A 22,524-nucleotide genomic window follows, 5' to 3' on the forward strand; every position below is an offset into this window, starting at 1 on the left:
GCCCTGGCCAGCTAAATGGGTAGTGTTACCATTTATAGAGGCAGGGAAGAAGCATAATTAATTAGTTTGGGACATAATTAAGTCTGAGGGATTTGTGGGTCAAACAGGCAGCAATGACCTGTAGGCAGTTGAATATGTAGATCTGTTGCTCAGGGGAGAAATCTGCGCTGAAGTTACAGATTTTAGGATCACCGTACATATTGTATTAGAGTACATAAGAATATTTGGAAATTCTTTATTTGGATGAGCAGCCCAGAGACAGTGTAGGTTAGAAAAAGAGCTCAAGAATGGAACCCTAGGGAATGTCAACTTCAAGTGAAGGGAGAAAGAAGAGGAGCTGGAGATAGGACAAAGACCGGAAGAGACTGGTATGATAAAAACGAAAGAGGTAAGGGAGTTGCAAGGAGGGAGAGGTTAACTGTCAAAGAGAGCTAAGAACCCAGATCTCTCCTCTGAGCATCAGACTCCTGAATCCAGCTGCCAACTTAACATCCGTTGGGATGCCTAACGGGCATCTCAAAATGAGTGTCTCCGAAACAGTGGTCTTGATTCCCCCCAGACCTGCCACATATACACCCAAATGTGTTCCTCCCTGAGTCTTATCCATCTCTGTAAATTCACACTACCACCCACCTAAACAAAAACCAAACTTCATTCTTGATTACTCCTGACATTAATTTACTAACAGGTGCTACAAATTATACATATACATCCAAATGTATATGTATGTATAATTTGAGATATATATGTATCCATATGTATCTACATATACATCCAAATATATGTAGAATATGTTTACTTCTGCCAGTACCTTCTACCTCCACTGTTCTAAACCATTGTTGTCTTCACCTGAACTACAGCATCTTAGCTGGTCTCTTCCCTGCTTCCATTTTTCTCCCCTGCAGTCCATTCTTCACCAAGCAGCCAGATGATCTTTTAAAATATAAACAGGTCATGTTAACTTTCCTGCTAAACCCAAACTGCTTACCTTGGGGCTTACAGGACTGTCTCCTGCCTGCCTCTTCCACCTTGTTTCATTCATTCTTCTCCTGTGCTCAGTACGTCCCAGTCACACTGCAGCTCCTTTCCATTCCTCCAGCTCCTTCAGTATACCAAACCCTTTTCCCACTCTGAGCCTTTTGTTTGTTCCTCTGCTTGGATTTCTCTTCCCCAAATCTTGCAAATTTGCTTATTTTCGTCCTTCAGGCTCCTGCCCAGATGTTGTTTCCTTGAAGAGACCTTCCCTGGCCACCTTATCTGAAGTGGCTTCCCTCAGTGACCTTCTCTTCATCTTGTTTATTTCCTTCACAAAACTTATCACTATCTGTAATTACCTGCTTTCTTTATGATGAATTATCTTGTTTGTTTATTGACTTGTTTGTTTGACTGTCCCCACCCCATTCCCCAATATAAGCTCATGGGTGGAGGGACTTAGTTTGGATATTTACTGCCATTGAACATACTTGTCACATAGTAGACCCTCAAAGATTTGTTTTTTTAAAGTATTCAATATAAGCACAAGGTAAAAAGTATGAAAGTTAAACAGTGTAAAAAGTTAAACAATAAGGAGTATTTCTCCCACCCCCTTCCCCTAGTATCCCTTTTGAGAAGCAAATACTGTTTCTGGTTTTGGTTTCCTTCCAGAGAGTCTATACATGTGTAATCATGACCAATCATGTATTGGTCACTCCTCTTTTTTTTTCCCCCATAAATGGCAGGGCACTATATATAGTGTCCTGCACCTTGTTTTTTTCACACAACAGTGTGAAACAGCCTTAAAGATCATTTTCTACATCAGTCCATCTATAGATAGATAGGTTTGCCTCATCCATCTTTAAAAACCTACATAGATGGGCTTCCCTGGTGGCGCAGTGGTTGAGAATCTGCCTGCCAATGCAGGGGACGCGGGTTCGAGCCCTGGTCTGGGAAGATCCCACATGCCACGGAGCAACTGGGCCCGTGAGCCACAGCTACTGAGCCTGCGCGTCTGGAGCCTGTGCTCCGCAACAAGAGAGGCCGCGATAGTGAGAGGCCCGCGCACCGTGATGAAGAGTGGCCCCCACTTGCCACAGTTAGAGAAAGCCCTCGCACAGAAACGAAGACCCAATACAGCCATAAATAAATAAATAAAATAAAATAAAATAAAATAAAAATTAAAAAAAAAAATCCAACACCCTTTAAAAAAAAAAAAACACCTATATAGATGAGTTGTAATTTATTTAACCAGTCCTCTGTTGATGAATATTTCATTTGTTTGTGATCTGCTGCTTACAAACAGTGCTACAGTGAATGCTATTCTACATACATCTTTGTTCATATGTACAAGTAGACTTACAGAGTCAGTATGGAATAGCAGTTAAGAGAATTATGGGGTGGGTTTGAAACCTACCTCTGCCACTCAGAAGCTTTGTAATCTAAGTCAAGTTACTTGATTTCTCTGTGCTTTAGTTTCTCCATCTACAAACTGAGAATAATACTAGAACCAGCATCATAGGGTGAGAGTAAGGATTAAGGGAGATAGTGCATGAAAAATGCTTAGTATAGTGTCTGGCTCCGGTAAATAATAAATGTTACCTATTGTTTTTATTCTTATCTATAGCTGCACTGTCCAAACTGATAGCCACCAGCTACCTATGGCTATCGAACACTTAAAATATGACTAGTCTGAATTGAGATGTTCTGTAAGTGTAAAATACACACCAGATTTTGGACAGTTAATACAATAAAAGAATGTAAAATACATGACTTTCATTGTGGCTCACATTATATTTCTGTGGCCCTGCTGAGCTATAAAATAAATTTCTAGATGTGAAACTTCTGAGTCAAAGGTTCTATGAAATAAAATTTGTCATTCTGTATTCAAGGTGGTGGTTCTAATTGATACTCTCACCAACAATATGAGGGTCTTTATCCCACACCGTCCATTATTGTATTATCAGACTTTTTCATCTTTGCCAATCAGATATGTGGAAATGTTATGTTTAATCTGTACCTGTCTTATGAGTAAGGTTGAGCTTCTTTTCATACATTTATACGATATTTGTGTTCCCTTTCCTGAAAAGTCTGTTAAAGGTTTTGCCCATTTTTTTCTTGGGTAGTTGCTCTTTTCCTTGTTGATTTGTAGGAACTCCAAAGTAGCTCTTGATCATCTGTTTTTCAGATATTTTCCCCCCATATTATCATTTGCCTTTTGACTTTATTTATGATATTTTTCCATGCATGGTATTATGGTATTTTTTTTTCATCTGGAAAAATTATTTTGGCACTTTTATTGGTATCATATTTTACTTGTACATTAATTTAGGGAGCTTCAATATTTTTGTCATATTATTGAGTCTCTTTATTCAAGAACAGAATGTATCTTTCTATTCTTCCAAGACTTCTTTTAGACCCTTCAGTAACATTTTAAAGATTTTTTATCTTTTACATTTCTTTTTAAGTTTATTCCTGGGTATATTTTGTGGCATGGGTTTTTCTGTTACTAAATCAGGTAGGGATACTTTCTGCTGCAGGTTCAGAAAACCCACAAAAGTGGCTTAAGCTGATAGGAATTTATTTTTCTCACGTAACAAAAAATCCAGAAGTATGTGGCTGCTGGCATGGTTCTGTAGCTCAGCGTTGTCGGGCCTGGCACCTCTGCAGTGTTTTTGGCCTTTTCTTCAAACATGGCCATTATATGTGCTGCTGTTGCTCTAGGCATCACATTCACATGCAAGGCAGGGAGAAAGGCCAAGGTGTTTTTTCTCATGTTATATAAATTTTCATAAAGAGCTTTCAGGGCCTACGGACAGAATCTTGTTGGTTGCTTGGAATGTGGGAGCATCCCTTAAGAGCAATTTTTGGTTTTGTTTTTTAAATTTCTGCAGGAACCTCAGGAGTTTCACTGACTGGGAGCAATTTCTGTGTTAATTTAGATCTCAGATTTGAAATTTTTTAATCACCCAGAACTTGGGAAGAAACAGACATGCTTCCTCATCATCTTTCAATAATAGTGGGCAGAACTTTTTCTATTCTACATTTCCACTAAGAGGGGCATCTTAGTTCCAGTTCCCTACCTTCCACATGGGCATTAACACCCAGGAGCCGGATAAACGAACAGTTCCCAAACCCCAACTGGCCACAGCATCAGCCCACAGCTTTATCACTCTGGTTTTCCATCCTTTCCTTTTTTCCCAATGCCTGGAGTTTTCCCTTTCCTTCTTGTGAACCAAGCTGTGCATTTTAGATAATACTTTTTCTACTTTATCTAGCATTTTGAGGTGTTTATAGAGTGAGAATTTTTAGGTCATGTAGTCTACCATATTGCTTGGTACAGAGTTTTGTACATAGTATATATTCAAAAGTATTCTTCTTTCCTTCCTTCAGGATGCAGTAGAAGGGATTCATGTCAAATACATGGGAGAAGTTGGTATAGATATTCCCTAAGCAGAGTCCCTTCTAACCTTGAGATCCTGTGAATTATAGAAATACATTTTCTTGCTTTTTTGTTAACTGTTCCTACTGTCTTGTTGATCAGGCTACTTGACAAACTGACAACTTAATGAAATGTATGTTCATTAAATACTGAAAATACATATACTGAAATGTGTATGGAATAATTAGCATGTTAACTATCTTTGCTGGAATAGACTTTATTTAGTGTGACATAAATTCTACTTTAATTTATAGCTGAAAAATAATTTCTTCTTTATCATATAACAGAACCATTTTATAATGCTAAAATTTCATAGTGTCAAGTTTTATGGATATTCCATGGTTTCTTAGATCTTCTTTAGTATATATTTAGCTATAGATCTAAGATTATGATTGTACATTATGGTATATGCATATTTTAACATTGTCATAATGATGCCCCGATTATATTTTACTTGTATTGTTATTAAAGTATACTTCTAAATAAGAAAATAATACCGGATCATTTTATTGAAAAGTCCCTGTGGAATTATTACTATCAATATCCTTAGGTGTTTATTAAGTTAGTCCAGTGTTGACATTTTCTACTTGATTAATTTGGTATGCTTCTTTTTTTTTAAAAAATAAATTTATTTATTTATTTATTTTTGGCTGCGTTGAGTCTTTGTTGCTGCGTGCGGGTTTCTCATTGTGGTGGCCTCACTTGTTGTGGAGCATGGGCTCTAGGTGCACAGGCTTCAGTAGTTGTGGCACGAGGGCTCAGTAGTTATGGCTCACGGGCTCTAGAGCACAGGCTCAGTAGTTGTTGTGCATGGGCTTAGTTGCTCCGCGGCATGTGGGATCTTCCCAGACCAGGGCTTGAACCCGTGTCCCCTGCATTGGCAGGCGATTCTTAACCACTGCACCACCAGGGAAGTCCAGGTATGCTTCTTTTTAAAGTCAAATATCTCTGCTGTAGCTAAGAAAACATATGGCCAACATTTCAAGTAATTATAGCTGTGTTTACCTGTCATCTAGGTTTATTGGGAAAATGGTGCTCAGATCACATCTCCTCATGATAAAGAAATTCTGAAATGTATAGAAGAATGTGTGGAACCCTGGAATGGTTCCTGGAATGATAATTTAGTGGATACCAGCCCACTGAAGAGAGATCCTCTGCAGGACATTTGTAGGAGATACATGGAAGATCTGAAAAAGATCTGTTTTCACAGGTATCCAAGTGGGAATATAGGTTAATATTACCTTAGCATAAGATTAACAAATAAGAGAAAGCAATAGGGATAAAAATGTGTTGACTATTCATTATATTAAAATTATCGCTAAATACTACTATTCATAATAGTTTAAAAGTAGAAATAACACAAACATTCAAATACTCATTAGCTGATGAATGGATAAATAAAATGTAGTATATCCATACAATGAAATACTATTCAGCAGTGAAAAGAAATAAAGTACTGTTGCATACTACAACATGGATAAACTTTAAAAATAGGCTAAGTGAAGGAAGCCAGTCACAAAGGACCACATGTTGTATGGTTACATTGATATGAAATGTCCAGTGTAGGCAAATCTATAGAGATAGAAACAGAAAGTGTATTTAGTGGTTACCTATGGCTGGGAAAAATGGGAGGATTAGGGTGTGGTGGCTATGAGGTATGGAGTTTTTTGGTGGGTAATGAGAATGTTCTAAAATTGATTATGGTAATGGTCGAACAACTCTGTGAATATAGTGAAAGCCATTCAATTGTATACTATAGATGGATGAATTTGTAGTATATTAATTACCTCTCAATAAAGCTGTTAAAAATTATAGCTGAATAGATGTATTCACTCTATATAAGGTAAGGAAATTTCCTCTAAAATTTGATTTTTCCTTACCTATTTCCATATTTCTGTAACTATTCCATAAATAGCTAACACTATTTTTAGAAAATATCATGGCTTGTTGAATATATTTTCCGTATCCTAGCAAAATAAATTTTAACTTTTTCTCTAGATTATTTTAATTATTCCACAAGTAGTGAGTTTTATGATATTGACTGAATGATATTTTCCTTTACAGGGAATTAAACTCAAAGACCACCTTGAAATTTGTACATACATCTTTTCATGGAGTCGGACATGACTATGTGCAGTTGGCTTTTCAAGTATTTGGTTTTAAGCCTCCAATTCCAGTACCAGAACAAAAAGATCCTGATCCAGACTTTTCTACTGTTAAATGCCCAAATCCTGAAGAAGGAGAATCTGTGCTGGTATATTTTTTCTATATTTAAATTATTATTAGTGTATTAAACTTTATCATATAGCTAGAACTCTTTGACAATTCAAAGATTACTTACAAAAGCAAAAACCACTTTAGTTTACATCTTTTAAATTATATTAGAGCCATATATTCTGTTTTGTTTGAAATCTCTATGGTGGATATCCCTACTTCTAGGCTTATTTTAAATTTAGCCAAACTAGATTAGCAGATGCAAACTATTATATATAGAATGGATAAACAACAAGGTTCTACTGTATAGCACAGGGGACTATATTCAATATCCTGTGATAAACCATAATGGAAAAGAATATGAAAAAGAATGTATATATATGTATAACTGAATCACTTTGCTGTACAGCAGACATCAACACAACATTGTAAATCAACTATACTTCAGTAAAATAAAGTAAAAAAAAAAATTTAGCCAAACTATATTCCTTCTAAAATTCATATCACTAACATAGTGCCTACATTTAGGAATATTACATTGAACTTAACATCTTCAGTGCAATCCAGCTTTTTGGGTCACCATTTCAGGAACTTTCTTTGAGACTGGCAGAGAAAGAAAATGCCCGGATAGTGCTAGCCACAGATCCTGATGCAGACCGACTGGCAGTGGCAGAACTTCAGGAGAAGTAAGTAGAACTTCTTATTTGATTAAAAGCTTAAACTTTGAAAAACAGTTTTTGATTTTAAGTCTTATAGGCTCATTGGAAATAATTAAAAAAAAATAAGAAAATAAATCTCCCGTAAGCCTACTATCCAGAGATAACCACCTAGGTTGATATTTTGACATTTCCTTCCTATGTTTTCTCTATTCAAATATTTAAGATATACTTGTTTTTTATAAAATTGTAATCATACTATATATAGTTTTGTATCTTGGTTATTTCCACTTAATATTGTACTGTGAGCATTTCTCTCTGTCCTTAAATATTGTTTAAAATATTCATTTTTAAACTGGCATAGTATCCCAACAGATTGCTTTATCAGTGTAATCATTTCCTAATCATGGTCCTTTTGGTTGCTGTGTATTTTTGCCATTATAATGTGGTGACAAATGTCTTTACATAAAGAGGACATCATGTTATAACATATTTCTCATTAAATAAGAAAATAAAAGTAACAGCATAATAATTTTTCAAAGTACTTTGCTGCCATTCCTACCCTAAGCTCTCCCTGGTCAGTTAGAGAAGTAGTAGTAAATGTTTTCTCAAAAATCCCATACAGTAGTTTTTGGGTTTTCCTATGTGAATGATGGTAATTTGTAGGTCCTGGGGTCAAGGAGTTTTAATGAGAAGTTATAAAGGTCTTGACTTGAATTTTCATTCTCTCTACAGTGGTGATTGGAAAGTTTTCACAGGGAATGAGTTGGCAGCTTTGTTTGGGTGGTGGATGTTTGATTGCTGGAAGAAAAATAAATCAAGAAATGCTGATGTGAAGAACATTTATATGTTAGCCACCACAGTCTCTTCCAAAATTTTGAAGGCAATTGCACTAAAAGAAGGATTTCACTTTGAAGTAAGAATAGACAATATCTGTGTGCTCCTTTTCTAAACCTATTTCTATAAATTAAAGCCATCTTCCCACCAAAACTGACTTTTATTGATTTCATTTCTAATTCCCTCTTTTTTTCTAATTCTGTTAACACTTTCTTAATCTTTTTGATTGTTTAGTAACCTTGAGCCAAATTCATCCTGTATGTGAGTTTCTGAAACTAAGACAGGACGTTCTTTAGAAATTGCCTTAATGCTTACTATTCTATACAACAGTATCTGGCTTTCATACCAAGAAAATCTGGCTCCGAGTGACCTCATCAATCACGTAAACTCCACTCCAAAAAATTGTAGGTGTCATTGACTACTTGTTTAGGCTCTTCAAGTTCAGTCTTAGGAAACTTTAAGTAGTCTCCTAGATTGCAAATTAAGACCCATTGATTCTACATCCAAAAAACAAATAATGACTCTCTCTCAGCACAGATCACTAACCTTTGTGAGCCTCGGGCAGTTAAACTGACCACTTTTATAGCTACTGGGACTAATGCCAATTAAGTTACTTTTACTCTGCCAACTTTGCCAAATATCAGTGAAAAAGTCACCTCTGGGCATTTTTCTTGAGCCACGATCAAGCTACAGGTCTTAACACTAATTGGCTAACTAAAAGAAAATTGAACCTTCCTTAATGAAATAGAACTTCCAGTCTCTGGCTTTCTAAAATACAAATAGCAAAATAGAAGAAATTGAAAATTTATTCAAACCTAAAATTCTGAATTACTCTAATGTTAACCTTTTCCTGGTAGGAAGAAAAATGTATAATGAGCACAAAAGAGAAAAAAGAACATGATTCTAAAGACCTATTTATAAACGTGCCTCCTTGTTTTTGTTGGGGGTGGGGTGCTGCAGAGATTTTTGGGTTTTTTTTTTTTCCAGTGAGGAGGTAGAGAGGTGAATGAGAAATCTTAAATTAGTAATGGAGAGCTCCAGAGTCACTGTGTATTACATTCCCTTTCTATTGACTCTAAAAGAGTTCATGTCTTTAAAATGAACAGTAGCTCATCTGATGAAAAGTCCTAATTTCCAAAGAAGGACTTAGTCACTTTCTTGATGGGGTTTTTTTTTTAAATTATTATTTATTTATTTATTTACCTTTGGCTGTGTTGGGTCTTCATTTCTGTGTGAGGGCTTTCTCCAGTTGCAGCAAGCGGGGGCCACTCTTCATCGCAGTGCGCGGGCCTCTCACTATCGTGGCCTCTCTTGTTGCGGAGCACAGGCTCCAGACGCGCAGGCTCAGTAGTTGTGGCTCACGGACCCAGTTGCTCCGCGGCATGTGGGATCTTCCCAGACCAGGGCTCGAACCCGTGTCCCCTGCATCGGCAGGCAGATTCTCAACCACTGCGCCACCAGGGAAACCCCTCTTGATGGTTTTATTTGGACCATGCTGTTATGGTAAAAGTACACTTGGTTCTAGTATATGTTGTGATGTTAAAAGTGCATCATTAAAAAGCTTTAATGCCTTTGCTTACGCAGATGGACTAAATTAAAACCTTCATAGGCACTTTTATGTTAGTGTTTATAATACAGCTTAAAGGACAGTTTCTAAGAAGCAGTATAATTGAATCCTGGCTCCGTCTCTTATATGCAATGTAATCTTGGACAAATTTACTGAACCTCTGAGCCTCTGTTTCAGCAACAGAGTTTTTGTGAGCATTAAAAAAGATAATAATGTAAAGCAGCTGTTACAGTGCTTGATAAATAGCAGATGATCATAATATATGTGTGTATTTATGTTACTTTGTGACTATATGCATCACCACTTACTGGATTATATTTGGTGGATTACATCACCTATTTCTGTGCTCGATAAAATGGTAGGTCATCAGTCACGACAGTGTGTGTATCCATGCCCTTTATGACTATATGTTTACCACTGTATAAATCTTTGTGGTGAAAACCATAACAAAAGATCATTATGGAAGTGTTATGTGCATTTAGTGACAGGTTTTCTCTAATATGTATTTTTATGAGAGAGTCACTTAACTAGAATGGCCTCCTCTGCATTTCAGGAAACGTTACCAGGTTTTAAATGGATTGGAAGTAGGATAAAAGACCTCCTGGAAAATGGGAAAGAAGTCCTTTTTGCATTTGAAGAGTCTATTGGTATGTAGTAAATATTAAAATATTTGAAATTTGAATGAGAGCATTTTTTAAAATACAGTTAATTCTGAACAGAGGAGTTTTTGTCATCTGGTTTTGCATTTTGAGTTAAAAAAAAACCACCGAGAACTCCGAAATCTGTAGATACATTTCTCATCAGGAAAAGAAAAAAAAAAGACCTTAAAGGTCCCCTAAATACCTTCAGTATCGGTGGGTTTCATTTACTACTAGGTTTTTAAATTCATTGGTCCTTCTGAAGAAATGTAAAACTATTGAAATTATATATAGGCTTATGTTTTCCTTCTTTTTAAAGATGTTTTTAATTCTTAGGTTTTCTGTGTGGAACTTCAGTTTTGGATAAGGATGGGGTGAGTGCAGCCGTTGTTGTTGCTGAGATGGCATCTTACCTGGAAACCATGAATATAACATTGAAACAACAACTGATTAACGTTTATGAAAAGTAAGTTCTACTATTAGGAATTTCACGTTCTAATTTTTTTATTTTTTTGGTGCTACTTTTAACCTTCTAAATTTATTTTTGAGGAATAGTCATTCCTTTTTAAAAAGTACTAAAGTTGTCTGCATTAAGGACTGCCACTTTCTACGTAACACTGTAATAGGCTTATCTTTAATACATACTTTTCTAAAGAGTGAGTTGAAACCTGATTTTAACACTTTAAATCTCTGTGCAGATATGGTTATCATATTTCAAAAACTTCGTATTTCTTGTGTTATGATCCAACTACCATCAAAAGTATATTTGAAAGACTTCGCAATTTTGATTCTCCAAAAGAATACCCAAAGTTTTGTGGGACATTTGCTATATTGCATATACGAGATGTTACCACTGGATATGATAGCAGCCAGCCTAATAAGAAATCAGTAAGTACCTATTTTTTTTAAATTTTCAACAATTTGTAATAATTCACACTACAGTAAAATAGTTGAAGGTCAAGCCTGTGAGTTTCTTGAAACTAGGGTCCATTGTTTTTCTCCAGAGCAGTTGTAAGTTCACCAACTGGCTCTGACTCCCATCCTGTCCTCATCACTCCCCCAAGTGTATGCTACCCTTGTGGGTGGGGAGCGGGAAGGAGAATGAGAGAGACAGAAAGAGAAAGGGAGGGAGGGGAAAGGTGTGATGATGCTAAATAATGTTGAAAATAAAGTCTAAAAGCCCATAATTTTATCATATGATATCACTTATATGTGGAATCTAAAAAAATTATGCAAATGAGCATATTACAAAACAGAAACAGACTCACAGGCATAGAAAACAAACTTTTGGTTACGAAAGGGGAAGCGGGGGAGGGATTAATTAGGAGTTTGGAATTAAAATATACACACTACTAGGGGCTTCCCTGGTGGTGCAGTGGTTAAGAATCCGCCTGCCAATGCAGGGGACACGGGTTCGAGCCCTGGTCCGGGAAGATCCTACATGCCGCGGAGCAACTAAGCCCTTGCGCCACAACTACTGAGCCTGCGCTCTAGAGCCCGCAAGCCACAACTACTGAGCCCTCGTGCCGCAACTACTGAAGCCCGCGAGCCTAGAGCCCGTGCTCTGCAACAAGAGAAACCACCACAATGAGAAGCCCACGCACCACAATGAAGAGTAGCCCCCGCTTGCCGCAACTAGAGAAGGGCTGCGTGCAGCAACAAAGACCCAAGGCAGCCAAAAGTAAATAAATAAAATAAATAAATTTATTAAAAAGAATATATATAGATATAGATACACACTACTATATATAAAATAGATAACCAAAAAGGACCTACTGTATAGCACAGGGAACTACACTCAATGTCTTGTAATAACTTACAATGGAAAAGAATCTAAAAAAGAATATATATATATATATAGCTGTATACCTGAAACTAACACACATTGTAGATCAACTATATTTCAATAAAAATTTTTAAAATAAAATTAAAATTTTAAAAAAATTTAATGTTTTACCTAATCATCTTAGCACCTAAAAATAAATAAATAAATAAATACTTATAATTTCAAAGCTATTCATCTTTCTAGTTTTAACTTCCCTTTTCAACTTTATTCCCTATACCTCCAGCCAAATGGAATAACTTATAGTTTCTTACATATATACATTAAAAATTTTTTTTCTGTTTTTGCTCAGGCTTTTTCCTCAGTCTACCTTTTCTTCCTACTGCTGCAGATCCACACTTTAGCCATTTTAAGACTTCATGCCAATGTCACCTCCTCCACATACCCTCCAGGTCCCATAATCCGATATCGTCCTCCTGAGGTTTCATTATATATTGTGCCTTCCTCTTGTCATTTATCACTTTCTATCATATGTTATCATTGTCTTGTTCATGGCAGATCCACTTCTAACATAGCTTTATGCCTGTCAAAGCTCCTGCCTACATAGTGGGTGCTCAACTAATATTTAAAAGCCCTATAGATTGCTGATTATATTTATTTTGTTATTGTTATGATTACAATTATTAGCCTAAATTTCTATTTATAATTTCTGATGTTGTCTCAAGCTTCTAGGCGCATAATATATTTTGGGAAATCTGCAAGCCTTTTATGTAGAATACTACCCATATTCCCTTTGTGTATTTTCATCCAGTCAACAAAAATTGGTTCTCAGTTGTTATTCTGTGTGCACATATGTGTGTATCTATTTTTCCATCTTTGTAAACTAATTGAAAAGAACCAAATTTTTTGCTTCTTTTTATTTCTCTAATGTTGCTGTGGTTAGAATAGTTCTTGGTGGGATGCTTTTTTCCTCTTGAATCCCTTTAAAGTTTATGATATTTGTTATTCAAAGTGCTTTCCTATCCTCCGCTGATGCTTACAACAGTTTTGTAAGACTCATAGTGTAGATATTTGTTAATCCCCTAAGGTCACACACAGTGACTGTCAAAGACTTCCTGAGTTCTTTCTTCTCCAACTTCAGATTGGCATTAACTGTGTGTTCAACAGGCATTTATTAAAACCCTTCTGTGCTACAGGCACAGGCACACTGGCAATACAGTAATGACAAAGGCACTGTTTCTACACTCAGGAGTCTAGGGGGGAAATGGTCAAGTAAACAGTGATTACTTTACAAAATGATAAGGGCTACTGGGGGTACATAAGGGTGCCATGGAAGAGCATAGGAAAGACCCTTACTCAGATTTGAGGGGCTTACAGAAGGCTTTGCAGAGGACTTCTGTGAGCTGAGTTCTAGAGTCTGGGTAGGAGTTATCCAGACGTGGGAGGAACAGAGGATGTTTCAGGCAAAGGGAGCAGCAAGTGCTATGTCTGGAGGTGAGAAGGCATGTTTTCTTTCAAAGAACCACAAGGAGTTCTCTACAGCTGTAGTGTGGAGTGCAAAGAAGAATGGCCTGTGCGGTGAGTGGGTTAGAGAGGGGCAGACTTCCAGGCAGGGAGATCAGTTAGTATGCTGTTTCAGTAATCCAGATGAGAGATGATGGGAGCCTGAATGTAATATGGTAGCAGTAGTGATGGAGAGAGCCAGACAAAATTGAGTTAAATAAAGGATAGAATTGACAAGACTTGCTAGTTGATGACCTGTGAGGGGAAAAGAGGGAAGGAAGGTCTCTGTCTTAAGCAACTAGTAGTACCACTGACTGAGAGAGGGATCTCACGGAGAGGACCAGGCTCGCTACACCTGAGGGAAGGCACCACTGTCAACCCTTCTGCCCTAGTACAACCCCCATGGGTCCCTCGAGATACCTTCACAGACTGATTTGTGATCCAGGAAGAGTACCAGTGTTAATCCATATATTTAATGTCATTAAAGCTTCATTTCACGTTTTAACTTTTAGGTAAAAAAAAATACATATGTATTTTGCACCCCAGTGGGTTATTTTGCCTGTCCTCTAGGATATGTGTACTCTGCTTTGGAGACTACTGATAAACTATCTGTGAAAGTGCTTTGAAATTCTAAAGCACTTTGCAAACGTAGAGGCAGTTTGGACTTTGGTACAGATAGACCTGGCTTCAACTTCTTGCTCTGCCACTTAGCTGATTACCTTGAACAGGTCGTTTATTCTCTTTGAGCCTTGTCTGTAAATAGGCAGTAATATTTACTTTGCAGGATTATTGTTGAGGCCTGGAGATCATGTGTGTAAGGTATATAATCCAGTGCCTGTACAATTATAAATGTTTAGTAAATGGTACAGCTATGAATTATTATGCATGTAATCTTTTGTATTTTACAATTCTTTTAAAAATAGTTTTAAATTTTTAATTGCAGTTAAAAAAACACATAAACTTTACCATCTTAACGATTTTTAAGAGTACAGTTCAGTAGTGTTAACCATATTCACATTGTTGTGCAACAGATCTCCAGAACTTTTTCATCTTGCTAAACTGAAACTCTATACCCATTAAACAAGTCTCCATTTCCCCCTCCTGCTAGCCCTTGGCAACCACCCTCCTACTTTCTCTTTCTATGAATTTTGCTACTTTACACACGTCATATAAGTGGAATGTATTTTACAACTCTTGAAAAGAAAGGTACCAAGTGTAATTGAGCTGGTGTTGCATTTGTGCATAGGTGCTGCCTGTGAGTAAAAACAGCCAAATGATTACATTTACTTTTCAAAATGGCTGTGTTGCTACTCTTCGGACAAGTGGGACAGAACCAAAGATAAAGTATTATGCAGAGATGTGTGCATCACCTGACCAGAGGTGAGAACTGACTTTTTAAATATTATATATATATATAAAAGCTTTATTGAGGTGTAATTTACATTCAGCCATTTAAAGTATACAACAATGTTTTTTAGTATATTCAGAGTTGTGGAAACATCACTCTAATCAAGTTTAGAACATTTTCATCTCCTCAGAAAGAAGCCGCATACCCATTCGCAGTCACTCTCCACTCCCCTCCTTCCCAGCCCTAGGCAACCACCGATCTACTATTTGTCATTATAGATTTGCTTCTTCTGGACATTTCATGTAAATGGAATCATACAGTATGTTGTCCTTAGTGACTGGCATCTTTACTTAGCATAAGGTTTTCAAGGTTCATCCATGTTAGCATGAATCAGTACTTTATTCCTTTTTTAAAAAATTTGTTATCATGGCTCAATGATATTCCACTGTATGGATATACCATATTTTTTTATCCGTTTATCAGAGGATGGACATTTGGGTTATTTCCACATTTTGACTATTATGAATAATGGTGCTCTAAATGTTTGTGTTCAAGTTTTTGTGTGGATGTATATTTTCATTTCACTTGGGTATATATCATATATATATATGGAGCAGAATTGCTGGGTCATATGGTAGTTCTATGTTTAGCTTTTTGAGGAACTGCCAGACTGTTTTCCAAAGAGGCTGCATTATTTGGGAACTGAATTTTAATTTTTTAGTGAATTTATATTCTTGGGAAGGCTGTCTGAGCTTTAACTATTAAATGATGAACATAAAGAATTGATCAACAAGTAGTTCGTTTATTGCCAAATTCTCATTTTCTACATGTAACATGATTTGACTTAATCTGGCCAATTAATATCCTTTTAGGAGTATGAATTGTGACTAAATTAACTTGACTTTAATAATATATTCAGAGGGTATTTAAACTTTTTAAACTTTCATAAGTAGTATGTCCTATAAGGTTGTCATTGATCAATATATATTTGGGAAGGAGATTTTTTTTGGAATTGGCTTCAGAGCCCAAGTTACATTATTTACTGTTTCCCTAATCTTTGCGTTGAGGAGCAGATTTTATTTCCTTTGGGGGAAAAAAATGACCTCCTGAAGTCATTCAGAGCAGAGTGTGAAGTAAAACATATTGAATAATGCTATCTTTGGCTAAGAATGAAGGTTGATTATTAAAGTAATAAAAATTGATTTGTTGTGTAGCTTGTAAAATGACTGTGAAGGCAGTTTTAAAGAGGCATTCCTAGAAATGTTTTGGGCAGTGGCACCTCTCCAGGTGATAACTTTGACGGGAATACTTGCTATTTTTTAAGCATCTCATTTTTTTAGTCACATCTCTTTCTCTACTACCTGAAAGATACACTGTATCATCCCATAATAATCTGTACGGGGTATTCTTCAAAGTATTTCAGGAAGCCATTTTATCTTAATACCTGATATTGGTGTTCTAAGCCATTAAATTATCTGATTCAGGACAAATCTTTAGATATACTATAACTCATCCATGTTTCATGTTCCAAGGAACTCCTTTTAATGCAGTTCAATTTCAGTTTGTGATAATGGTGTTTTCCGTGTGTGTGATTCCCCTCTTCCCACCTTTGGTCTTGTTTTGTTTTGTTTTGTTTAAACTGAGGGAATTTCTCTTTCGTTTACCAGTTGTTTAATCATCCCATCAGGTATATGCCCTCTTAAAAAGTTATAACCACTGAAACAAATTTTAAGGCTATGAAAATAAAGAACTTCAAAACTCTTAACCTTTTCCCTCAGTGACACTGCCTTACTAGAAGAGGAATTGAAGAAACTCATTGAAGCTTTGATTGAGAATTTTCTTGAGCCCAGTAAAAATGGACTGACCTGGCGTTCTGTGTAGTGTTCACCAGTACATCATTGCTTTGCACTGGCCCATGGAACAGAACAACCAAGAATTCCATGCATTGAACTCGAGTTAGCATTCTCTCTCTGTCTCATCTGGCCGAGTATCTTTTTCCTTTTATTTTCTTTCTTTTTGGTTGGCTGACTAAACAAACTGTATACATTTGAAATGAAATGGTCTGGAGAGAAATGATTCAAATTTTTTCATAATCTTGAACAAAAGTCATTACATTAAAAGTATTATGGTAACATGTCGTTCTTCCTTCAACAGAAACAAAACAATACAAATGTGAGTTTTCTTATTAAAGTGTGATTAAGCTTAGTTCCATATTCTTGTAATTGTGTATAGCACGGTTTTTTTTTTTAAGGCAGATAAATGCTATATAATTGTAGAGTTAGTTAAGGAAATTAATCCATAAAATTGGCAAGAAAATGGCACTGTTCCCAGTATACTGTGGAAAAGTGTCATTGTTGTATCACAGGTATTAACTTACAAATTAGAGTATTTGAAATGAGGTATTTAGCATTTCTAGCTTAGAACAGATGTTACAATATGTGGTTTCAGCACCTTTGTTTCAGGTGCTCTTGGTGCAGTGTAAATTTATTGTATTTATTTAAAATTCTGACATTTACCGAACATAAAACAGTAGTGGCAACACTCCTAGTGGCTTGGTTCTTGTCAATTTCTCAGTGCCTTCTCAGGGCATGGTTTGAATTGAAATAGTGTTCTTGCATTGAATATAATTTAATCAGTTAATTTGCAGACAGTTAAAGAAAATCTTCCAAACTATATAGGTGCTTCCCCTCTATATCAAATAGGTTTGTTGATTTAAAAGTGTTATGAATGTAAGTAAAAATCTCAATAAAAGCAGGCTCAGTGTAACTGTAGTTAAGGATCTTCATGTTAGAATTGTGTCAGTTATCACAACCTCTAAGTAAAGAAAAATATCCAAACTAAGAAAGGAGCTGTGAAGTTATTTAAAAGCCTAACCTTTAAATTACATTTTACAAGTATATTTATTTCTTTATCACATGAAGTAATGCTCATTTTACTAAGAAATAAAACATCCAGATTTTAGATCTTATGAAACGCTAAAACTACATGTTTTAAAACTAAAGTCCAGTTTATCCTAACATCTTGCTGACTTCTGTAGAATTTCTGATCACAGGAGTACTATTTATCTTTTTTAGTGTGGAAAAAAAAATTTTTTGGAAGGTCACTTTTAGTTGATTCTGCATCTTCTAAAAAAGAGTTAATAGAGAAGTGTTGTTTAATCTTCTTAAAGTGTATCCTGTCCTATATAGCTCACAGAGTACTTAGTACATGTGGTATAGTTAAGAGGTAACAATAATGAGGCCTTGGATGTACGTAATTATACTAAACAAATTGCCTATGGGCGATAACTAGTATGAGAGAATTTATTTCCTAAATAATAATAGTAATATAAAATTTGAACTGACTAGAATATTTATTAAATCATGGTTTGGTTTATTGCAGCTATCAGCTAACATTTGGTTGAATCCAGATAATCCAGATGTGATTTTCAAATTTTGTATTGCCACTATTGTTAATTTGTTCCTTCCTTACTTTCTTGTAGCTGAGTCTTGTGTGACTGTAGATAATAGAGCTAAATGTAGAGCACTGTCTCTGAATGAGTTTGTTTCCAAAGGCTTTGCACTAAAGAAGAAATGTGTAGAATTTTTTGCTTTATTTGTTTTTGGGAATGTAGATTGTAATTTAGGAAATGGCCTATATTCTACAAAGTGGTATGAACAATGCTACATATATATATATGAAAAATATGTATATTGGGTTTTAGTATCTGTGTTTCAGTGACTGAAGAACAAAGTTGAGCTAAAATGATACAATAGCTCATTCATAATCACTAAAGTTGTGTCATACTGTCATTCTATTATAAATAGAACAGTTTTGAGTGCTTTAATATAATGCAACACTTGAGTCATCTTAATCAAGGTGAAAAGTCATTAAGGCTTGGATTCTTATCTCAAAAATTTAAAAATCCAAAGTTAAAATTAACGAAATTTTACAAATGTTCCTGAAGTGTATAGATTGAGGGAATTATTTGATTCTAGCCAAGCTCTCAAGTCTGTCTAAGCATGATATTTAACAAGAACTTGACATAGTGGGTGTACACTTGCCTAACAGAATAAATTCAGTAGCCCCAGCCAACCAAGAGAAACAGAAGTACTGGCCGGTAGGTCTCAGCCTTAGGATCTACATTGTTTATCTTTTTGTTTATGAATAATATCATGGAAATGAATGCATTCTCATTGAGTGTGTAGATCAAAACTGGTATTTTCTAGAGCTTTGGGGAAAAGGAAAGAATTAATGGGGCAAGATCAAAGCACTGGAAATAAACAGTAGAAATAACAATAGAAAGGTCAGTAAGGTGGCACAGGAAATGCTTTGTGTGAAGAGCAAACTTATCACCCGAAAAGTGGGGAGTGAACTGGCTGTGGGCAAGTTGTTTACGTGTGTTTACTTGTTATTATGATGAGCAGATAGTGATGCTTTTGTTTTCCTTTATTAGTGACCACTAAAGAGAGACCAGGGAGGCCTTTGAGGAGGTGAGGAAAAGTACCTCTCTTACTGATTCAGTTCCTGCTAGGATGTTGTATTTTAGGATCATGTGGGAACTGGGGAGGGGAGGATATAGCAGAAATAAAAAGGAATGAAATATAGATTGGGAAATAAGATCCATGAGAAATAGTTGAAAGGATTAAGATCATTTAACTCTGGAGGGGAGAGAGCTGTTGAGATAGTTTAATAACTCTTGAGTTATTAATTGAATCATTTATTGAAGAATTCAAAGTAGGAAGTCTGATAATATGACAGACTGTTCTCCATCTCCATCAAGGACAGAATAAGAGGGAATAAGGATTTTTTTTTAAATAAAATTAAACATTTTAATATTAAAGGGGTATACTAAATGGCTTTTTAAGGTTCCTTCCAATACTTTTTTTTTTTTTTTAATCTCAGGTTGGAACAAAGATGATGTCATAAAGAGCACTGAAAGTAACATTTCAGTTTCACTCCATACCTAGAAGAATTTAGCTCACAAGATAGTTTTTGTGTATGTTGAATAGTAGATGCATGAGTGCAGTCTTTATTCATTGTATAAAGACCTGCTTAATTTAACCTGCAAATTAAGTGAGACTTGAACACAATTTTGTTCATCTTGAAGAATGTATAGCATTATAGGATAGTTCAGAGGTTTGTTTTAAATATAAATTATTGTTGTTTGGATGTTGTAACTTCAGCAGACAGAAGGTTCTAAGAGGTTGGATGCTTTGGAATATCTTTATATAGGGAATAGACCTCCTATTTCTTAAGCAGGTTGCTTCTGGAATTGATGCAACAGAGATATTAGCTGGAGTTTAATGGAGAAGTTGTTCTACAAACTGCTGCTATTGGTATTTCTCTTAGATGTTTTCCACTGGTGTTTGTGATGCTTGAAAAATCCAAATTCTGCCTGGATAAATTTGTTTTATGCTTTTTTCTCTCTACCTCCCTCTTTCCCTAGGTGCCCTCCCACATTTTGTTACTGTGAAAAGCTGTTGTCCTGTTACCTCACTGATAAGTGATCTTAACTGTATTCATTCAGAATGCTTTAAACTTATTCCTGAGCTGTTTTTGTTTATGGACTTCGGGTTATTTTGTTATTATTGTGAGAATATTTAAGACATTGTAAGAAGTAATTTTAAATCTATTGCATAACCTTTTTTGGTTTGTCTGGATACTACTATATATTAATTTATTATGGCCTTTTACAATTCACTTGTTTTCTGAGATTGCTCTAGAAACTGATGAAGAAAGAGTCATACTGACCTAAATGAATGGTCAATTGATCTAGCATTTTATTTCAGGTTTCCTTGTACTTTGGGCATCCAAAGCACAAGATCCGAGATAATCTTTTTTCACATTTGTCCCTCAAAGCATCTTACCCTAAGCCATAAGAAGACTAAGTGGAAAGAAGAGAATCTCTCATTGTCTGACTCTTTACACAGCCTGATTTTACTCCCGGTTTGAAACAAAGTTAGTGTTTACCATTGGTTACTTTAAAATATTCACCATACTGTTACATTCATTAAGACATCTCTTTGTTAATTCACGATTGTGTACTTAAAAAAGAGAACATAGAAGAATGAGTAAAGTGACCAAGATAAGGGCAAAGTGACATATCTAAAGTTTGCCTCTCGAATTTTTCCACCAGCATAATCCTCAAGCAGAGGAGCATGAATGTGTAGGGGAAGGGGCCTGAGAGCAAAATCAGAAGCAGCCTGCCACTCATGAAATTTCGTGTTCTGTCTTAAAAATGTAAGTGAATTTTGCATTCTCCATAATAAAACTGTTTTAGTATAAAAATGATTCCTTCAATCTTCATGGAAACTGGTGCTGCCAGAAAGAGGCACCGTGTTTAAAGAGGCACCGTGTTTATCACATGGGCTCTCAGTTTTCTCCCCCCACCCTCCCTCAGTTGCTGCATATCCCTGGGGGTACCGCACTGACTCTAGTGTGAGAAATATAAACATAACACATACCAAGGATATTCCCTTTAGAAGCTGACTTTTGAAAGTATTAATGCCAAATTGAAGTGACCTGAAACAGTTATGTTACCACTGAACCTTATAATATAGTCAGAGGTGTTGGCCAGTTTGTTCTCTTTAATTCTTTGGCATTCCCTGACTAAGAAGGAGCACCTGACTATCAGCTCCCTGAGAGCAAGGATCATGGTTTATTATTTTTTCATCTCCACACCACCTAGTATAGTACCTGTTGTAGAGTACTTAATGGGTGACAATAGGAATTATGGGATTTTATTTTAAAGAAACAAATAGTTTAGGAAACAATTGAAAACATTAATTTTCTGATTCAGCTTTTAAAACAATTCTCAGTACTGAAGTTTATTAAGCATGCACACCCTTAAATACCCTGTTTCTTTGGGGAGAGAAGAGCATATTCCTATTTCGAAATTGTATGTAATGCCTAGTGTTTTTTTTTTTTTTTTTTTTTTTTTTTTTTTTTTATGCCTAGTGTTTTACACTCAAAGCAAGATGTTGGCCAAGAAGGCTAAGAGAGTGTCTGTGTAGACTTAATATCACTAGTATTATTGCCATTATGAGCCTGCTAGGGCTGCTTTCCAAGTGAGTCACAACTAATTTGATACTGTTTGGTATATTTTTGTTCAGTGTTATGATTCTTCATATATCTTACAAGAACCACTCAAACAAGAGTTGCATCTGTATATGATGAGGCCTTGTGTTATAGGCTAAAACAAACTCTTTGTATACATCCTTGAATATGCCAGATAAAATATATGCAGTTAAGAATTATTTATTTTTTTGTGTAGCAGTAGTTCAAAATTGTGCCCTTGTTTTAATAGTTTCTGTCAACATCTTCTCGTTTTTCCTTACAAAAACACCAGGGTGTATCATAAGTACTGCCTATGAGAATTTGCATTTAAGTATTTGTGTGTGTGGTTTTCGTGTGGTTTTAGCCAAATGAAGTGTTATCAGTAATAAACAGGTCTCTTCATAGGCATGAGTTTCTGTGTAATTTTTATTATCTTAGATACTGTGTAGTTTATAAAGTTGGCTATCCAGACTGAACACATTCTTGATATATATACATGGCATACCCTAGAAGCTACTTTGACCCT

General features: G+C 35.7%; 1 protein-coding gene across 1 annotated transcript in view; it reads left to right on the forward strand.

Annotated features, from left to right (window-relative positions):
• The window catches only part of PGM2L1 (phosphoglucomutase 2 like 1), a 69,085-nt gene extending 52,061 nt beyond the window's left edge, over positions 1 to 17,024 (forward strand). Inside the window, exons 6-14 of the mRNA XM_068554914.1 lie at positions 5,431 to 5,624; positions 6,479 to 6,668; positions 7,217 to 7,314; positions 8,020 to 8,200; positions 10,242 to 10,335; positions 10,663 to 10,792; positions 11,025 to 11,214; positions 14,859 to 14,992; positions 16,739 to 17,024. Coding sequence (XP_068411015.1) covers positions 5,431 to 5,624; positions 6,479 to 6,668; positions 7,217 to 7,314; positions 8,020 to 8,200; positions 10,242 to 10,335; positions 10,663 to 10,792; positions 11,025 to 11,214; positions 14,859 to 14,992; positions 16,739 to 16,841 — 1,314 coding nt within the window. The 3' untranslated portion in view covers positions 16,842 to 17,024. The remainder of the gene's footprint in view (positions 1 to 5,430; positions 5,625 to 6,478; positions 6,669 to 7,216; positions 7,315 to 8,019; positions 8,201 to 10,241; positions 10,336 to 10,662; positions 10,793 to 11,024; positions 11,215 to 14,858; positions 14,993 to 16,738) is intronic.
• The last annotated feature ends 5,500 nt before the right edge of the window (positions 17,025 to 22,524 follow it).

Source organism: Eschrichtius robustus, chromosome 11 (genome assembly GCF_028021215.1).
Source record: "Eschrichtius robustus isolate mEscRob2 chromosome 11, mEscRob2.pri, whole genome shotgun sequence".
Classification (NCBI taxonomy): domain Eukaryota; kingdom Metazoa; phylum Chordata; class Mammalia; order Artiodactyla; family Eschrichtiidae; genus Eschrichtius; species Eschrichtius robustus.